Raw genomic sequence first — 21,670 nt, forward strand, 5'->3', positions numbered from 1 at the left:
TGAAGCTTTTGTTTTAGCAACACCATACATTTCAATCACTGAACACTCCACAGCCCACTGTACTCGATAACGTTACCTGACTTGATGTACTTTGTAAAGTCTGCTGTTGTATCATGTGCTGAGTTGTACCAATGTGTCCAGTATTCATCCCACTTTGAATCTGGTTAGTCTGAACAACCTGGCTTTGCATATTTATAGGTGCAAGCTGCTGGATATTAGATGAATTTCCAGAAGAAAGTTGAACAGAACCAAAATTCAATCCAGGGGTTGACTGTTGTAAAAACATCTTTAAAAATAAAGATTACATTGAAATGATCTTTTTAAGTTAAAAAGAATGAGAGCATTAAAAAAAAACAGCTAAAAATTAAGTTTGAAACGCAAGTAACAAGAAGACTAAGTCATTCTGAATGAACACTGAGCAAAACATAACTGCTGAGTAAAACGTGATACTCATTTTCATTCTTTCAGTCACCCTAACCCTATCATGTCTCTAATTGTCAGGAAAAAAGCGTTATAAATTTCAAAACCTCCACTTGTTTGACATTTTTACATGTTGGGGATTATTTTATCAGCTAGCGTTACCCTAACTCAGAGCTACTCAAAGTTCTGTGGACTGGCAGCTCTGCATCACTCATCATTTATAATTCACAGCATTAGACAGAAGTAGCCTTCACTTAAAGTTTCCTTTGACCAAAGTCCTAGTCTCCTTGGATAGACATAACTTTAGAGTGGCCTTGTTGGTTGACCAAATGAGACTAATTTGAATCACACCTACTAGTATGTTTTTTAAAAAATGATTGATGATTGATTCATAAATTCTGTACCTACGTGTACCTAAAAGTCTATGTAAAGTATTTTGATGTTATGGGTTTAAAGCTTACTAAACATTAGCCTGCTAAAAGATGACTCTAATCTGGAGAAACAAGGATGCTGATGGAAACACTCTTAGGAATGAATCATCTTTAGAGACTGTTAATACAACCCTATTGAGTAAATAACCAATGAGTATTTATTGAACTAAACTGAGGAAATGTATCTTTTGCATCTCACCTTTAATTAAGAAAAGTCAATTTCCTTAAGAAGCCAAAATGCAAATAGCGTGCTTTGCTTGAATTCAAATGTAATAACGTACCTGAAGCCCTTGACCATGGACCATTTGAAGCTGCTCTTGAATTTTTCTCAGTTCTTCTTGTTGCCGATGAATGTTTGCCTCTATCATCCGAGTCCGTTGCTCCAACTGGTCTTTCAGATGCTGCATGGCTCCTAACTGAGCTGAGAACTGAAACTTAAGTATTGTGGACGGAAAAAGTGTAACATAGTTTACAATCACTTCTCGTAACTAAAATGTGAAACACAAGCAGTACACCGTGAGCTAAGAATGTTACGCCAGTTACTAATGTATCGCCTCTCAACTCCTAATTCACCTGTCTTTGCCCGGCTTTGTGATACTGGAGCTGGACCCGACAAATGTATCTCCGTAGTCAGCAGGCACAAGCAGTCCTGTCAGTGACGATGCTGGAGGGATACTGCAAAGTGAGGTGCCTATCTTTCTGGTTCTGGTGCTTTTGCTTCTTGTTTTTATGCCAATGGGTAGCATCCTAGTGAGTGTCATCAGCGCTCCAGCAGGTGGCTTTCCAGCAAGTCTCACTGGCATCCTAGTGGGCAGCTCCCCAGCAAATGTTACTGGTACCCCAGCAAGTGGCTTCTTGCTCTCCAGCCCTAGTCTGTGGCACCTCCGTGAATGTGTGTACCATCCAGTGGCTACAAACACACCTGCCTAATGGGATCTGAGTCTCAGCCTGGCCTGAAAGAGCAGGAGTTCAGGAGGGTCGAGGGGGTCTTCCAAGTTGCTCCCCCTTGGCTACTCTCCCTTTCACTTACATTTAGTGGCTGGTCTCTACAGCTGTTTTCCCTGTATTCTTTTGAATTCTCTTAACTGCTTTCAGTAGTTAATCTCTGTTACCAGTAATTTGTTATACTACCCCTGTTCAAATTTCTGGTCTAGCTTCTGACTAGATCTTGACTGATTACAAGATGAATTAATAACACTGGCTTTAGAAGACCTAGGTTCCTATTGCGGCACTACCACTTGCTAGAACAAGTCACTGAACTTCATTTCTACTCTTTAACAACTGAAAAAGCAGCCTGCACCTAGAGTTGTTCACATCAAACTGTCATCCCTAGAAAGTCCTCTTTGTGCATTAGAAAGTTATAAAAATCTGACATTAGAAAGTTGTAAAAGTCTGACAGATAACCAACCATGAAATTGTTCTCAGACAAGTACAAAACCTAGGCTTTTAAAGACTAAGCGATTATGCATACATGAATGAAAGCATAGGTATTCTACCTACAGAGTAAATAAGGTTTTCAATCTTACTTATTTCTCTGTTTCACCTGAGTTATAGGCAGCTTCTATTTACTACTGCTTGAAACTTAGTCACATTTGTTGATTCACCACTTAAGCTCGTTTACTTAATTCCAGGAATATTCTGCACAGGATACAGTGTAAGAGCAGAAAGAATTTCACTGTATTGGAAATCTGTCTTAATCTTAAAATAGTCTCCTACAATTCATGTAAAAGTGAGAAATGCCCCCCAAAAGCTTTTTTACTCTATCTTCAAAAGTTTGTACTGAGAACACTGAATATTACTTTTCAAAGTATACGACTCTGACTTCTGAAGTTGACAATACCAGATCAAATCATACATTAGATTACACTAGGTGTGAGAAAACGTTACAAGTTTAATACCCTCATGCCTTAATTTTTCATTGTTTGAAATTTTATATTTATGTCATACAAATATATTTTATCCTAACTAAAGTTATTTATACCTTTAGGTAAACATTACATTGTCACCACTTAAAGGATTTCTATTAAATACAAATACGAAAATAAAAATAAACACAGAAAGCAGAATAACGGGAAATAAAATCACAGAACTAAGAGGCAGAGTGCTTGGCTTTATCACTGAATGAAATACGAGATTTGAATACCTATTAACATTTTTGACATAGTCGATACTATTTATTTCTTGAAAATATTCCTTTACAATGTTAAGAAATGCTTATTCAGTATCTTGAGATTAATGAACTAATAATATTGAAAATATGTCAAATATTTACATAAAAAGTTCTGTTACCCTTCAGAATAAAAAGCTTTTGAGGACTCAGTGCTGATAAAAACTACTGCAACTCCAGATACTATTTAATAATACAGTGCTGTTATAAATACCTTACACAATTATATGTTGCTAAAGGTCAAGATTATGACATTTAGGTAATTTATAGCACTGCCAATATATCTGTACAAGTGTCATAATATATAATAGCTATAGTTATATATATATATATATATATATAATTTAAATAACCACATATGATAAGGGTATTTTTAGAAAAACATTGTTTTTACCTATTGCTAACTATCATTATTTGAAATTAAGATACTGTTAAGATATCTTTAACACCAAACAGAAACTTTTGGATTATTTTTAGCACAACTTAGTAGTATTTTTAACGTGTCTGAGGCACTGAATGAGTGCAGTCATAAATGACAAGTTGCGAAGTTATAATCAAAAGTGTCACTTTTGCAATACCTCTCCTTTGTCTTGCTAGTTTTTATATTTAAGCCTCCTCTGGGACTCAGTCCAAGTAACAATTCTTCCAGGAAGTTCTCTTTCACTTCCTCAGGCTGCATTAAGGGTCCATCTAATGTGCTCACATATCAAGACTTCAGACCCTGAGCATAGACTATAGTACATTGTATTGTAGTTAACTGTCCTTCCCTCTAGATGTAATAAAGTCTCTTAGTACAGATATATTTACTGCCAGCACCTGCAATATCTGATAATACAAGGAACTCAATAAATGTCCTGTATATAAACAAATGAATGAATATATGAATAAAATTACTCAATTCTTCCACTATCCATAAGAAGAACAAAATGAACAGCTACATTTCATCTTTAGTATCTTTCTGCCTATACTGTTTCTCAATAGGGATTAAACAGGATAGTTTTTTGTTGTGCAAAACTGTCACACACCCTAAAAGACAATTAGCACCCCTGGTCCTTGCTGACTAAAGGGCCAGTGGTACCCCAATATCATTGACAATCAAAAAATCCCCAGATATTCTAAATGCCCACAGCTGAGATTTACTGCCCTGTAAGTATGTACTTTTAAAAATCTCTAGTAGCTTAAAAACAATTTATAATTTTAAAATACTTAACTGAAACAAACAGAAATACCTGGGACATGCCTTGTGGAACTGGTAAATTTGCAGCTTGAGACATCACTGGCTGTGTTAATGACTGACCGACAGACTGGGAATTTATGGACTAGAAGCAAAACAGAAAATAACACTGGGGTGACAATCACTCCCATAAATGAGTACTTCCACCAGAAATATCACCATGGCATCTTTATAACTGAATTACAGTTAGCCTCATACTTTTTTAGCTGAGTATAGGCATGTCTTCCCCCTCTAAACTGGAAATGCCTATTCCCTATTTATCTTTTTGTCTCTCAAGGCACCTGCCACATTACCTTGCATGGGCTCCCAATAAAAGCTGGTTGGACTTTACTGAAAGTGATTGGTATTTGAAATTAGATATAAAACGGCTCTAAATTATCAGTCTTCCATAACTGAAAAAAAAAAATCTAACAGTTTACCTGAAAAATAATCAAAAGGACTGGTATGTTTGACAACTACTTCACAGAAAAATAAAGATCTTGAGTAAGTGTTATGTATCAACAACTATTTTGAATTTCATAGAAAGGGATAATGAATAAATGAATTTCTGAAGATTTAGATGATGTTTTTTTCCCCTTTAATAAATCTTTATTCAGAAGAATACTACCTGTAGAGTTTACCTGACTACTAAATGATGACCTCCTTTGTGCCATCTTTTCATGAGCTGGTAAATGCTGTCTGGGAGGAGTGCTAGTATCCGTTGGGATCTTTGTAGGTGTAGCTAAGGTTGGTCAACAAAAACAGAATAGCATTAGTACTTTATAAAATATAATTTTCAAAGATCAATCTCAAAACGCATTTCAGTGAATAAAAGTGGTTTTTGAGTTATTTTTCTAAATTATTCAATAAAAGTGAAGTCTATGACAACAAGATGATTCATTTTAATCACTTCTTTTTTAAGGACAAAGAAAATATCTGAAATAGGAAAACTCCAAATATAAAAATGGTTACCACTCCTATAACTCAATAGTAAAAAAAACTAATAACTCAATTAAAAAATGGCCTAAGGACTTGCACAGATATTTATCCAAAAAAGACATAGAGATGACCAGCCGATATATGAAATAATATTCAACGTCACTAATCAGGGAAATGCAAATCAAAACCACAATGAGATATCACCTCTACCTGTCAGGATGGCTATTATCAAAAATATCACACTGTAAATCAACTATACTTCAATTAAAAAAAAATCCAGCTTATAAACTGTTCAAAAAAAATCTGAAGACGTGTTGGTAAGAACGTGGAGAAACTGGAACGCTTGCACACCGTTGGTGGGGATGGGAAATGTCGCAGACACTGTAGAAACAGTATGGATGCTTCTCAAAAAAATTAAAATTAGAACTACCATATATGATCTAAAAATCCCACTTCTGGGTATTTATGCAAAAGAATTGAGATCAGCATCTCAAAGAGATACTAACATTCCAACGTTCACTGCAGCACTATTCATCATAGCCAAGGTATGGAAACAATCTAAATGTCTATTGACAGATGAATGGATTAACAAAATGTGGTGTATACATACAGTGAAATACTACTATTCAACCTGGAAAAGGAAAGACATTCTGCAGTTTGGGACTTGGATGAACCTTGAGGCCATTATGCTAAGTGAAATAAGCCAGTGACAGAAAAAGACAAGTACTGCATGACTCCATTATATGAGGTATCTGAAATAGTCAAATTCATTGAATCAAAGAGCACAATGGTGACTGCCAATGGCCAGGCAGCAGGGAATGGGGAATTATTAATTAACGGGCATAAAGTTTCAGATAAGCACAATGAATAAGCTCTAGATCTGCAGTACAACGTCATACCTATAGTCAACAATAATGTACTGTACACTTAAAAATTTAAGAGGGTAGATCTCATTTTAGGTGTTCTTGCCACAGTAAAATAATTTGGTTTTTAAAAGGAAGAAATAGCTATAATAGGGAAAAAATTTTTTTCTATGATCTCAGAAATTTCTATATTTAACCTCTTTTGATGTTCTACCCACAATGTTGAGTAGTTCAGACAACCCCCTTTTTCATTATATATAGTTTTAATACTCTGAGAAACAAAGGTGCTAGACTCTTTTTAAAAAATTAAAAAGGATATTAATTTAATGACAGTTATGTAAGTCTCCATAAAGACAAGATACACACAAAGCACTTTCAAAAAGCAAACTCAAAGAGCACTACTTACTGGCTCTACCAATAAAAAAGGAATTACTGTAATAGTTTTGCTTTCTTCTTGAGGGATGATTAAAAAATAACAAGACCAATATTACTACCTACATATTCTATAGGCTACTTTATAAACTTAACTCTTCGCTAGATGTGAGCAATGTGCCTCTTGCTCACTGAAAAGGCTAGTGTATTTCAGAAATGTAAACACTTATCATTTGAAAGTGGCAGTCGATGAAAAATGCTGATACCGGCAACATAAACAATTCAGAAGGACTCTCTTTAAAGGAAGTCTGCTTTCAGGCTGGGGTACTCACAGGAAGGGTCTGAGACTGCAGTGTGAGATGATTTTCTTGAACTCCGGGAGGAAGCAGAAGGAGTTGGGCTGTGATCAAACCTTTCCAATGCTTCCTTGAGACTGACTGTATTTATACGATTATCAGACCCAGAATCTTGGCTCTAAGGAGACAAGAGTAAAATAAATGTTTTCTTGTGGTTCAGTTCAGAGTTACCAAATTAGCAATACTGCTTGCTAATTCCTCCTCCCCCAAATCAGTTTTTACCCCATAACAAGGGAAGTGTACCTGTGTAATATTAGGTAAAGAAATGAAAAAAAAAAATTTTAATAGCCAGAAAGTTTTGGTTTCATTCTCTATTTAAAGAAACAACAGATGCAAAGGAATGAAGCTGGACTCTTACCTTATACCATATATAGAAGTTAACTCAAAGCGGATCAAAGATCTAAACGTTAAGAACTAAAACTATAAAACTTTTAGGAAAAAAAAAGGGAAAAGCTTTATAACATTCGATTGGGCAATGATTTCTTGGATATGACACTAAAAGCACAGGCAACAGAAGTGTATCAAAGGACACTATAAACAAAGTGGAAAAGCACCATGGAATGGGAGACAACATTTGTAAGTCATTTATGTGATAAGGAATTAATACCCAGAATATATAAAGAGCTCCTACCACTCAACAGCAAACAAAAAAACCAAAAAACAAAACCCAAAAATACCTGCCACAAAAAATCCAGTTAAAAAATGGGCAAAAGTCTTGCAGAGACATTTCTCCAAAGAAGATATATAAGCAGCAAACACATGAAAAGATGCTTAATATCACTAATCATTAGGGAAATGCAAATCAAAACCAAGAAATACCACTTCAATCAAGATGGCTATTACAAAAAAAAACAGAAAATAACCAGTGTTGGTGAGGATATGAAGAAACTGGAACCCTTGTGCAGTGCTGACAAGAATGTATAAAATAAAACAGTGCAGCTACTATGGAAAACCGTAACAACAGCTCGTGAAAAAATTAAATATAGAATTACCATATGATCCAGAAATTTCATTTCTGGGTATATCCTCAAAAGAATTGAAAGCAGGTACTCAAACACATATTTGTACAGCCATGTTCATAGCAGCATTAATCACAATAGCCAAAAGATGGATGCAACTCAGGTGTCCATTGATGGATGAATGAATAAACATAATGTGGTGTATACATACAATGGAATATTATTCAGCCTTTAAAAGGAAATGCTGACACATGCTACAATATGGATGAACCTTGAGGACATTATGCCAAGTGAAATATGCCAGTCACATACAGACAAATACTGTATGATTCCACTTACATGAGGTACCTATAGGAATCAAATTCACAGAGTCAGAAGTAGATTGGTGGCTGCCAGGGGCTGGAGGGAGGAGGGAATGGGGAGTTACTGTTTAATGGGTATGGAGTTTCAGTTTGGAAAGATGAAAAGGTTTTGGTGATGGATGGTGGCGATGCTTGCACAACAGTGTGAATGTACTTAATACCACTCAACTATATACTTAAAATAGGTTAAGATGGTAAACTCTGTTACATATATTTCACCACATCAGAAAAAAGAAAAAGTGAAAAAAAAAAAAAACCCAACAGAATTAAGATGACACTTAAGTTTACAGACAAGGCACTAAAAGCATCTTTGGAACTCCGTGTTTGACTGCTCAAAATCTTCTTCACACCAACTCTGACCTTTCTCCAGAATTCAATATCCATATTGGTGATTCATCCAATATCCTGTCCTGGCCTCTCAGCTTTCTAGGAACTCCTCGTCTCCAAGAAACTTTTTCCTCTACTTTACCGCGTTCAATCTCTACTCCTTGTCATTACCAGATACTCTAGCACCTCTAAGAGCACAAATTAAAATCTAACTTTAAACCAGCCCTGTCCTACCTAGCCTTCCAGCTCACTTGTTCCTTTGGAGACAATTATAGTCAACCTAAAATGACCGCCAACCTAAAAAAGATACTCAAAACTAAGCAGAAACATTAAGTTTTCTAGTGGGCTCATCTTCCTACTCTTCACAATTACTCCATATCTTTCCCATTGTTCCTAAGCTTCTTTCTCCCTCTCTCAACTGATGGCTTTGTCTTATATCGATGAGAATACTTGCCACCACCAAATATGTAACTCTACCTATTAACATACCAGGTATATGAACATAACCTTCTTCTCTTCCCTCCTCATTATAATGGAGGGAAGTAGGTCCTTGTTGAATATCTATTTTATACATAGTAGTCTGCATATGTTAACCTCAGCATCCTAATTTACCCCTCCCATCCACCTTTCCCCCTTGATAACCACAAGTCCGTTCTCTGAGAGTCTGCTTCTGTTTTGTAAATAAGTTCATTTGTATCATTTTTTAGATTCCACATATGAGAGATATCATATTTGTCTTTGTCTGACTTACTTCATTCAGTATGATAATCTCTAGGTCCATCCATGTTGCTGTAAATGGCATTATTTAGTTATTTTTTATGGCTAATATTCCATTATGTATACATACCACATCTTCTTTATCCATTCTTCTGTTGATGGACATTTAGGTTGGTTCCATGTCCCGGCTATTGTAAGTAGCACTGCAATGAACATTGTGGTGCATGTATCTTTTCGAATTATGGTTTTCTCCATATACATGCTAAGGAGTGGGATTGGTGGATTATATGGTAATTCTACTTTTAGTTTTTTAAGGAACCTCCATACTGTTCTCCATAGTGGCTGTACCAGCTTACATTCCCACCAAAAGTGCAGGAGAGTTCCCTTTTCCCCATACTCACTCCAGCATTTATCGTTTGTAGACTTTTTGATGATGGCCATTCTGACCCATGTGAGGTGATACCTCACTGTAGTTTTGATTTGCATTTCTCTAATAAGTAGCGATGTTAAGCATCTTTTCATGTGCCTATTGGCCACCTGCATGTCTTCTCTGGAGCAATGTCTATTTAGATCTTCTGTCCATTTTTTTGGTTGAGCTGTTTGTTTGTTTTTTGGTATTGAGCTGCATGAGCTATTTGTATATTTTGGAGATTAATCCCTTGTTGGTTGCATCATTTGCGAATATTTTCTCCCATTCTGTGGGCTGCCTTTTCATTTTGTTTATGGTTTTGTTTGCTGTGCAAAAGCTTTTACGTTTAATTAGGTCCCATTTGTTTATTTTTATTTTCATTACTCTAGAAGGTGGATCCAAAGATATTGCTGTGATTGATGTCAAAGAGTGTTCTGCCTATGTTTTCCTCTAAGAGTCTTATGGTATCCAGTCTTACATTTATGTCTTTAATCCATTTTGAGTTTATTTTTGTGTGTGTTGTTAGAGAATGTTCTAATTTCATACTTTTACATGTGGCTGTCCAGTTTTCCCAGCACCCCTTACTGAAGAAACTGTCTTTTTATATTCTTGCCTTCTTTGTCATAGATTAATTAACCATAGGTGTGTGGGTTTATTTCTGGGCTTTCTATCCTGTTCCACTGATCTGTAAGTCTGTTTTTGTACCAGTACCTTACTGTTTTGATGACTGTAGCTTTATAGTATAGTCTGAAGCCAGGGAGACTGATTCTTCCACCTCCATTTTTCATCTCGAGATTGCTTTGGGGGCTTCTCTGGTGGCTCAGTGGTTAAGAATCTGCCTGCCAATGCAGGGGACATGGGTTCGAGCCCTGGTCCAGGAAGAGCCCACATGCCATGGAGCTACTAAGCCTGTGTGCCACAACTACTGAGCCTGCGCTCTAGAGCCTCCGAGCTACAACTACTGAGCCCGCACGCCACAACTACTGAAGCCTGAGCACCTAGAGACCGTGCTCCTCAACAAAAGAAGCCACCACAATGAGAAGCCTGCACACAGCAACGAAGAGTAGCCCCGCTCACTGCAACTAGAGAAAGCCAACGCACAGCAATGAAGACCTGATGCAGCCATAAATAAATAAATTAATTAATTAATTAATTAATTAATTTTTGGCTATTTGGGGTTTTTTGTGTTTCCATACAAATTTTAAGATATTTTGTTCTAGATCTGCAAAAAATGCCATTGGTAATTTGATAGGGATAGCATTGCAATCTGTAGATTGCCTTGGGTAGTACAGTCATTTTGACAATATCAATTCTTCCAATCCAAGAACATGGTATATCTTCCCATCCATTGGTGTCATCTTCAATTTCTTTCTTCAGCATCTTATAGTTTTCAGAGTACAGGTCTTTTGCCTCCTTAGGTAGGTCTATTTCTAGGTATTTTATTCTTTTTGATGCGATGGTAAATGGAATTGTTTCCTTAATTTATCTTTCTGGTCTTTTGTTGTTAGTGTATAGAAATGCAACAGATTTCCGTGTATTAATTTTGTATCCTGCAACTTTACCGAATTCATTGATGAGCTCTAGTAGTTTTCTGGGAGCATCTTTAGGATTTGCTATGTATAGAATCATGTCATTTGCAAACAGTGACAGTTTTACTTCTTCTTTTACAATTTGGATTCCTTTTATTTCTTTTTCTTCTCTGACTGCCGTGGCTAGGACTTCCAAAACTATGTTGAATAAAAGTGGTGAGAGTGGACATCCTTGTCTTGTTCCTGATCTTAGAGGAAATGCTTTCAGCTTTTCTCCTGCTGAGTATGATGTTAGATGTTGCCCTCACTGATTCTTAATTCCTAGGTTACCAACATTCACATATTCGACACCATGACTTCTCTATTCCTTGATGAAGACCTTGACATCCACTTGTCCTCAATCACTTATTCTTATAGTTAAACCCTAGACCTTGTCATAATCAATAAAAATAAGCATTCCATAACCTCAGTTTCAAACATCCTACGCTTTAACCACCTTTCCCCCTGTTTCTTCCTCATTCCCTTTAGTATCCCAACTCCAATAATCCTTCAGTGGAACCTAAAATACATCAATTCTACCACAGTTTCATAATCACTCTTGTCTTCTCTTCCCTCTTTGACCAGCTTAAAATGATGGTTAATCATCAGACACACCCTTGAGTGTATCATCAACTCCCTTGCCCGTATCTCCCTTCACCATACTCCCTTAGGAAAATACCAGTGCTGGTGAAACCCAATTATTAACCTATTCCACATCTGTTCCTGCACAGCTGAACATGGCTGAAGAAACACACATGCTAACCGTCGTTCTGTCTTTAAATAAATGACCAAGACCCTCAATGAGTCCTTAATCCTGCCTGCCAAACAGACTAAAATTCCCTTGTCCATTCACTTTCTCACTCTCCTAGAAAATCATTCAACACTTTTCCCTCTTTTCAAACCCCAAACTCCACTTCCTATTTCACTGTAGAGAAATGCCACAGCTCCACTACTATATCAACCTTCCTACCAGCATACATACTCACATATTCTACCCTTCTTCATGTTACTGTAATTCAGGGATCAGCACACTTTTCTGTAAGGGTCAGAGAGTCAATATTTTAGGCTTTGTGGGCCACACAGTCTCTGTCACAACAATTCAACCGTTGTAGTACAAAAGCAGCCATATGCAATATACGATTGAGTGTGGCTATGAAATCTGATGATATAATCTTTGTGTGTCACAAAACATTATTTTTTTTCAATCACTTAAAAACATGTAAAAACATATTTGTAGCTTGTGGGTGTTACAAACCAAGGCAGAGGGCCAGATCAAGCCGAACGGCCATAGTTTCCCGACTCCTTCTGTAGCTGAAATCATCTGCTCCTCTATCTAGCTAAGCCTAATCCATTCACTAGATCCCATCTTCTTTCACCTACTCAAGAACACTGCTCTAGCATTTCTACTGCTCTCTCTCCTATCACCAATTTTTCTCTCTCCTTCAGACCATTCTTGTCCATATACAAATATGCTATTTTTTCTCCCACCTTAAAAAGCAAAAGCTTCTTCTTAGCCCAGTGCTTCCTATTATTGCCGGATCTCTCTCCTCTTTGTAGTAAAACCCTTCCCTACTTACCATCTCTAATTCCCCTTGTCTCAGAAAACTCTCTTCTAAACCCACTCTAATCAAGCTTTCCCTCATATTACTATTCCACCTGGTCTGTTCTTACTGATCAATGAATACATGTTACTGAACTGAATGCTCAATTCTCAGTACTCATCTAATTTAACTTATTTCAGCAGAACCTGACAAAGCTGACTGTTCACTCCTCACTGACACGCTCACTTTCTTTTCTTGGCTTTTAGGACAACTTAGTTTCCTGGTATTATTCCTACTTCAGTGGATATTTCTCCTTGGTCTCCTGTGATTGGTTCTTCCTTGACCCCTTCACGTCTTAATGTTGAGTGCCCCAGTGCTTAGTGCCTGATCATCTTCTCTCTACACTCATTCCCCTGGTGATCATGTTTAGATTCCTGACTAAAACCATCCACACATGGACATTTCTGAAAAATATATCGCAAGTGGACCTCTTCCCTAAACTCAGGAGGATCATGGTGGTAACATTAATGTGGGGAGAAAGGAGACATAGTTGGAGTATATTTTGTAAGTAGGGCTAGCTGAATTTCCTAGGATTGGACATGGGCATTAGGGGAAAAAAAGAAGTAAAGAGAACAATCTCTATATGTATTACTTTGGTTTCTATGATAGTCCTTATTTCAAGGAACTCTAGATTTAAGCACTTTCCTCAGAAAATTTCTTTCACTAAAAACATGGTGGATTTTCCTCCACTGAGCAGACAGAGCCTCTTTGGAAAAATTCTTTCATATGGGACCCATGAGAGCATCAGCCATATTCTCAGCAGCTAGAGCGATGTCCAGTACTTCCTGGCACTCTTCTTTTTTTTTGTTTGTTTTTGTTTTTGCGGTACGCGGGCCTCTCACTGCTGTGGCCTCTCCCGTTGCGGAGCACAGGCTCCGGACGCGCAGGCTCAGCGGCCATGGCTCACGGGCCCAGCCGCTCCGCGGCATGTGGGATCTTCCCGGACCGGGGCACGAACCCGTGTCCCCTGCATCGGCAGGCGGACTCTCAACCACTGCGCCACCAGGGAAGCCCGGCACTCTTCTTTTTTAACTGAAGTATGGCTGATGCACAATATTGTTAGTTTCAGGTGTACAACATAGCGATTCAACATTTAAATATGAATATCATGGTAAGTCTGGTAGCCATCTGTCCCCATACAAAGCTATTAGTTTTATTAACCGTATTCCTATGTGACTTACTTATTTTACAACTGGAAGTCTGTACCTCTTAATCCCATTCACCTATTTTGCCCCAGCCCACACCCCCCACCCCGCCCCACTCTGGAAACCACCAGTTTGTTCTCTGTATCTATGGGTCTGTTTTGTTTGTTCATTTGTTTTGTTTTTTAAATTCTATGTATAAGTGAGATCAGTTGTCTTTCTCTGACTTATTTCACTTGGCATAATGCCCTCAAGATCCATCCATATTGCTGCAAATAGCAAGATTTCATTTTCTTACAGCTGCAAAGTATTCCACTGTATATATGTACCACATTTTTACTTAGGTTGCTTCTGTATCTTGGTTATTGTAATTAATCCTGCCATGAACATGGGTGCATAAATCTTTTCGACTGTTTTTGTTTTCTCCAGGTAAATACTCAGAAGTGAAACTGATAGGTCGTCCTGTTTTTAATTTTTTGAAGAACCTCCATACTGTTTTCCACAGTGGCTACACCAACTTACAATCTCACCAACAGTGCATGAAGGCTCTCTTTTCTGCACATCCTCGCCAACACTTGTTGTTTGTTCTCTTTTTGATAACAGCCATTTTGACAGGTAGGAGGTGATACCTTATTGTGGTTTTGATTTGCATTTCCCTGATGATTAGAAAGGTGTTGAGCATCTTTTCATGTGTCTGGTGGGAAAATGTCTATTCAGGTTGTCTGCCCATTTTTTAATTGGACTTCTTTTTTGTTACTGAGTCCTGTGAGTTCTCTGTATATTTCGGATATTAATCCCTTATTGGATGTATCATCTGCAAATATCTTCTCCCATTCGGTAGATTTCCTTTTCATTTCGTTGATGGTTTTCTTCACTGTGCATGGAAGGTACTTAATAAGGTTTGTTGAATGACTGAATGACATCCTCCCATTCTGTCCCCTGGCATGCTGCCTATTTTAACTCATTTTTTAATATACATTCTGGACCTTTTCGTTCCACTTATTTTTCTACAGGTCAAAAATACTTGTTGTAGGCAACTTCTGATACGGTTCATAATGATTCCTACCTTCAGGTATTCATAACCTTGCATAATCCCTCCCCTTTACTGTAGGCTGGATCTAGTGACTTACTTCTAATGAACAGAACAGACAAAAGTGATGGGATATCACTTCTGTGATTAAGTTACAAAAGACTGACTTTAATCTTGCTGGATTTTTCTCTCCCTAGATCTTCTTGCATACTTGTTCTGATAGAAAGGGCCACCTGGAAAGGAACTGAGGACTGCCTCTGGCCATCAGCCAGCAAGGCACCAAGGCCCTCAGTCTAACTGCCCATTAGGAACCCAATCCTTCCAACAACCACTAAGTGAGCTGGAAAACAGATTCTGCCTAGGTTGAACCTTGAGATGACTGTGGCCCCCAGTGACTCCTTGATTACAGACTTGTGAGAGACCCTGGGCTGAAACGTTGTGCCTCATGACCAGTTCTGAAGCAGAGGGCCCAACTAAACTGTGTCTGGATTCTTGACTCACAGAAACTGTCAGATAATATACGTGTGTTGTTTTACATCATTAAGTTCTGTTACACAGCAATAGGTAGCTAATATCCTACACTCCTACCCGATACAATGAAAAGAGAAACCAGAGTTCAACTTGCCAGGCATGAGTCTTTAAGCTCAGTTTTAATATTTTCAAAGTGGGGATATCACCTACTCAGATAAGGATGTCTGAGAAATAAATGACATTTTGTAAATTATATAAAAACCTAGCCAGAGCCTAGCACACTGTAACAAATGTTAGTTTAAATCTGAGATCATACATGTCTCTCATACAGTTATCACTAAATAGCAGCCCTTCAAACCTTTTTTAGAAGCACACAAGGTTGTAAGATATTAAATTTAATATAAAAATAAATAGTAAAGCATAGTTATAACCCTGTCACAAGTAAGGAAATATTTGTTGAGTCTTGTCTTTCACTGGGAAGAAATAAGAATAATTTAAAAAAACTGTAGGATAACATACTTTGTCAGCAGCTGTCTCCGGAAGAGACTCTTCAATGCCAAGTTCTCGTCGTCTTTCAGCCCTAACTTCTGCATAACTACAAATGGTAAAAAACAGAATTTCAGTGTTTGATCATTCATTTAAAATACTGCAGAGGTGCAACCATTCAGTGTTTGTTATGTGTCTTACTTGTTCATCACAAATTTTCTATGCACCACAAAAACCTAAAACATATACATACAGTGTATATCTTAGTTCAAATTCCATTTTTCTACATATCTCAAAAGTTTTATGTGCTACTGTAAATGATCCATAACCACACAGAACTTAAATTAAGAGGAATTAAACAAGGGAAGAGTATGCTTTATCTACTCCAGTTCTCCTTTTACATGACTGACTGTGGTACATAAAAGACAGTTACAACATCTGCTCTAAACCATAAAATTTATGTCAAGAATTATATATTTCTACATATCTGTACTGTATTTCTTTCTATATAATGCCTATAAGTAAATGTAATAATAAATTGAAATATATATCAAAAATGGTGAAAAAAATCACTTTGTACTTCATTAATAAGTTATACATAAAATTACATTCCAGAATCATTATGGATGTTTCTATATTCAGAAATTCTGTAAAAAGAATTATTACCTTACTACGGTGTGAGTACAAACAATGAACTCTGGTCTTGAATTCCACTGATGGTAAGTGATATAATAATGAGTTTGAAGCCAAATCCACTGTTGTCCTTTGGTCAGGAACCTATAGTAACATGATTTGCCTTTCCCGTATTGCATTACTAAGAAGAAAAGAAATATGTTTTGATTCATATTATTAGATTTTTAGCCAAAGGTATCACCCACATTTATATCTATATATATATAATTCTTCTTCTGGCTTTTCAATAACATATAGTACATCAATTATAAGAAAATGCTATTCTGTAGAGACAGCAATTAGCATATCTTCCACAGTGCCCAATTTACAGCCAGTTATTGCTGGTCTTAGATACTTTTCACATACAATAAATTTCCAAATACTCAAGAATAAATTATTCACATACTGACTTTCTCCTGCTAAGACATACTGAGGGCAACAGCAGTAAGTAATCACACCTGGGCTCCACCCACCCTCCCGGCCCCCACAAGTACAGCATCTTTGAGGCATTTAATTCTAAACCTTAACTAACCAAAATCAGAAAAAGTTAATTATTTAAAGTAACTGAACATACAGTATTTCCCAAAACATTCTCTGTAGATTTTAAGTTCGGAAGCCTTTTAATGATATTAAGCAACAAATGGGTTTTGCGGTTAAATTAACTTGGGAAAATTTGTTAAACAGGTCTTCTCAAAGCCTTGAGTATGCTAATATATGTCAAGATTCTGGTGGTGGGGAGATGGGGATGGATTATAAGCTGTTACCTAGTTTTCCTTGACCATACAATTCATTTTTAATAGACTGGCATTCATGCAACAAACCTTATGAAATGCTGGACAGGAATCACTTGCTCTCTCTATTAATGAGGAAACCAAGTTCTACATACTTCAAACTGCTTGTCCAAAATTACCCAGCTAGCTAATAGAGGTGTCAGATATTTTTTAATACATCATGGAGCTTAGTGCCCATTATCACTTGAAGTGAGGAATGTTTCTTTTGTGAAGTGACTTTAGTCTGAAAATCTTCCATATAGCTGATGATATTATATAACATGCTTTATTTTCATAGAGAGAGGTTTATGAGATCGGCCTAAGACATTATGAAAGTATCTTAAATATCTAATTTAGAGGACACTCAAGAGGGAAGGATTTGGGGAGGAGGATCAGAGAAGCAAATAAAACCTATTAAAAACAAACTTCTGAAACAAGGAATGAATAGCACGTGGTAAAGGGGTAGGGCTAGACTCTAATCCTGTCTCTGCCACCAATGAGTTATGGGCTTGTAAGTAAATTAGTTAGCCTTTCTGCGTCTCAGTTTACTCGTGGAGATAATAGTAGTATCTACTTTCTACAACTGTGATGATGAAAAATAGAGAATAATGTACGTAAATTGTTTAGAACAGGGCAAAAAATGCGATGATAATGTTCCTTCTGCTAATATAACAATGGCAGGTAACATTAATGAAGCACTCACTATGAGTTTTCTAAAAGAGATTCTTTAAATGTGTCCCTACCTCCTGGGCCTGGATATCAAAATTTATGAAATAGTGTTCTAATATTTTGACATACTATTACAATTTTCAAACAAATCTACTTCTCTTACTCTAGATGTAGAGCTTATATACTTCAAAACAAGGTTTATTAGATGCCATATTATAAAACTGTACTTACTACTACAGACTGAAATATGTAGAATGGGAAGAAGTTTAATTTAGACTTGATCTAGGATTCCTAATGGAATTAGTTATATATACAAAGAAAAAATTTCCAATATATTTCAAAAATACAAAAATGGTTCTGAGTTGGTATTTCACCACCTTCTATTAATATGATAGTTATTTACAGATTAAAAAGTTATTATCACCAGAAATATTAAAATCTACTTACAGTGCTCATGACATTTTGCCAAATTTTCTAGGTCATCCACATGATAGTAATCATAGCCTGATGTTCCCAGAACTTCAAATGGCAAATATCCTATTATGGGTGGTGCCCTAAATTACATATAAAACAACCAATATTATGAATTTTTCCATAATAAAAAATACTCAACTAGAAATCAATTTTGGGAGGAACCTTTATTTTTTAAATAATGGATAATGAGTTTGAGTGCCCTGATGAGAAAAAGTTTGTCCTTGAAATCCATTAATTTCAAGAATTGTAATACGATTATTATCTTTTTATGGAATTGTAAAATGGGAGTTACCTGTGATCTAGAAATAGAAACTTCCATTCTAAACTATGTCTAGATGTAAACTCTTCATTAGGTTCTTCAACAGTGCACATTTCCTACAAATAAATTAATAATTAAAATTTAGAAATACTTTTCAGTGTCCTTAGCACAGTCCCAAACATTGTTAGCTGTAAAAGTAATTCTTAGCTAACTTTTCCCTAAACATTTTTTTAATACATTTTTATTTTCTAGTACCAAGGAATATGGCAATAAATAGATGCAGGCTTCTGGAGGAGTACTTCCCCACTCGACACATTTCTCTTTTCACTCACATGCCTAAAAACCCGAATTCTGAATTCTGATCTCTCTCCTGAATTAGAGTTCTGTATTTCTGCCTGGATGTTCCTGCACATCACAAACTCAACGTGTCCTAAAATAAACTAACTGCTTTACTCCTCATACCCAGTTACACAATGTTCCATCTCATTAACAGAGGCATACCTGTGTTATGCCATTAAGTCTAGAAATCTGAGAGTCACAATACACTCATTTTCACCATTCACCATCTAAATGGCCACTATTAAATCCTTTCAATTTCACCTTCTAAGTTTTTAAGAAATCTGTTTGATCCCATCCAGCTTCAGCGTCTTAGTTTAGACTCTAGAACCTTGCCATCATTGGCTCACACTATTGCCAAAGTGTCTCCCCAAACAAGTCTCCCTGTCCTTCAACTCATCTTCTATTCTGGCCACAATTACCTTATAAATACTCAAATATGATTGTATAACTTCCCTGCTTAAAAACCTTAATGGTTGCTCATTCCATCAGGATAAAATCTACACTCTTCAGCAAGGAGGAACAAACAACAAAGAAAGAAGCACATTTCATTGCCGGCATCTGCTTACTTTTCTAACATCATCTCTCACCATCCCTATCCACTCCTCCACACACAGTAACCCTAGACTCTAGTCATACTCAACAATGTATTCCAACCTGCCTCTGTGTCCTTGAATAACCTTCTGTAGCACAATGTAGTGATTAAGAGTTTGGGCTTTGAGAGAAAAAGAATTAGAACCAATCTCAGTTCTACTGCTTAATAGCTGTGACTTTGGGCAAGTAATTTAACTTCCCTAAGGCCACAGTTTCCTTACATATAAAATGGTGGTCATACCAGCATTTTTAAGAATTAAATAACTCATGTAAAGTATACAGCATGTGGTAAGCACTCAATAAACATTTTAGCCACTGCTATTAAGATCAAAACAAGCAGAGCGAGACTGGTTCAAGATCCTCTAACTGCTAATTCGGTACTTTGTCCTATAATATGGTGTTTCCCTAAATTTAAAATCTTAGCCTGGCTTATTTCCAGCCACTTTCCAGTGATTGAAGTCTTTGATTTTCCCACTTCCCTACTAATCATCTGCTTCCTGGGCCCAGGATATAAAAATAAATTATTTAACTGAATTTCAAAACTGAAGAGGTACATGAAAGGCAGTAAAAAGCAACTTGTGCATTTCAAAAGAAAATTTCAGAACCAATCTTTTAAATTTACCTAGATTTTTGGCTTTTCCCCTTTACTGTAGTTGTGAACCATACAAAAAAAGCATATTAAAATTTTGCACAAAAGCAGGACAACGGTGATACATAACCACTGGTTAACTACAAAGGGTATACATTTAAAACTTAGTTACATAATTTAATGAGTGCCTTGATAACTCATTATTTGCTTCAAAAATATCATGATCATGTATGTTTAATGTCTCATGGCCATTACCACTTCAATGTTTACAGGAAGTATCTGGAAACAACAAAAAAATTACACAGACAATTCTCATAATATAAAGTGAAACCCCTTTGTGAAATAAAATTAGAAACATACCTTGATGAACTGAGGTGTAGCTAATCTGACAGTAGCTACAAAACAAACTCTATCTTCATAAGAAGGCTTGTGTGTGCGTTGTATTGTTCCTTCAAAACCATTGTGTGCTGAAGTGGATACTAAAACAATAAGGAAATAAGTTATCAACAGTTACTCCAGTAAAATCTAGTTTTTACTGATATTCAAACATCTGTCCTTAAGAGATTAAAAGAATACCAAGTGAAATTACATTGCAAAAGAAGCATTTTAACTTACCACTGTTTAAAGATTTGAAATTTCCTATAAATTTCACATATTCATAAGTAGATGGCTCCTTTGGGTCTATTGTTCCTCGAAGCATATGACAACAAAATTCTAACTGATTTTTTGCTGAAATAAGAGAAAAAATATGACATATTTGTGACTTATCATAATGAATGATATATCACACAAAGTAAGATTATAACAGTTGTATAAGTCTACAATCATTATTTCCTCCAACAGAGGTCCTCAATGACATTTTGTTTAGTCCATAAAAGCAGTTTCTTTAGATGATCTCACCTTGTCCTTAATAAAGAAAACAGATCTTCTGATACAAGCCACTCCATGTTCCTCCATTTTTATTTGTCCTTCCTTCTCATCCTTCACTCTAATTTCAAAGAAAGGTTTTGCTTCCTATTCCAAAGTTAATACTTCTATGTCTACCTTGAACAGTCTTTCCTCTCTTCCTTCTCCAGGACCAGGGCCACACCACGGTATTCATTCCTTTAACATCCACACATGTTCTTCTTTGGTTCCTTACTTTCTACTTTTAAATTTGTTCAGGTCTTTCCATCGCAAACATATAGAGTTTTCCATGCTACTCTTTTTAGTAACACAGATCTCCTTCCTTTTCATTATGTGCTCTAGTTTCCATATGTTTACCTCCCTTAACTTTATGCATTGTGGCTTTTGCCCTCACACCTCTATAGAAACTCCTCTTCTAAAAATCACCCACGTCTGTATTAAGCTCAATGGTCTTTCCTCACTGTTTCTACCTCTTCTTAAAATTCACATGTTTTCATTCCCATAGTATGAAACTTACCTTCCTACCTTACTATTTCTATCTCTTCTGCTAATCAGTCTCCAAACTATG

The 21,670-nt window shown here is 36.4% G+C and overlaps 1 protein-coding gene across 20 annotated transcripts in view; it reads right to left on the minus strand.

Annotated features, from left to right (window-relative positions):
* The window catches only part of CLOCK (clock circadian regulator), a 135,758-nt gene that overhangs the window by 15,618 nt on the left and 98,470 nt on the right, over positions 1-21,670 (minus strand). For 19 of the 20 annotated variants that reach the window (XR_004350041.1, XR_004350040.1, XM_032632896.1 and 16 more), the window contains 11 exons: positions 20,812-20,925; positions 20,557-20,675; positions 18,711-18,793; positions 18,392-18,498; positions 16,500-16,647; positions 15,867-15,942; positions 6,738-6,879; positions 4,873-4,973; positions 4,248-4,337; positions 1,133-1,285; positions 77-286 (listed from right to left, as the gene is read on the minus strand). Coding sequence is in view for 18 of the 20 variants with exons in the window: in XM_032632896.1 (XP_032488787.1) it covers positions 77-286; positions 1,133-1,285; positions 4,248-4,337; positions 4,873-4,973; positions 6,738-6,879; positions 15,867-15,942; positions 16,500-16,647; positions 18,392-18,498; positions 18,711-18,793; positions 20,557-20,675; positions 20,812-20,925 (1,343 nt within the window). In the remaining 2 variants the exon portion in view is untranslated. The remainder of the gene's footprint in view (positions 1-76; positions 287-1,132; positions 1,286-4,247; positions 4,338-4,872; positions 4,974-6,737; positions 6,880-15,866; positions 15,943-16,499; positions 16,648-18,391; positions 18,499-18,710; positions 18,794-20,556; positions 20,676-20,811; positions 20,926-21,670) is intronic. The other variant, XM_032632902.1, reaches the window with a different exon arrangement.

This window comes from Phocoena sinus, chromosome 5, assembly GCF_008692025.1.
Source record: "Phocoena sinus isolate mPhoSin1 chromosome 5, mPhoSin1.pri, whole genome shotgun sequence".
Classification (NCBI taxonomy): domain Eukaryota; kingdom Metazoa; phylum Chordata; class Mammalia; order Artiodactyla; family Phocoenidae; genus Phocoena; species Phocoena sinus.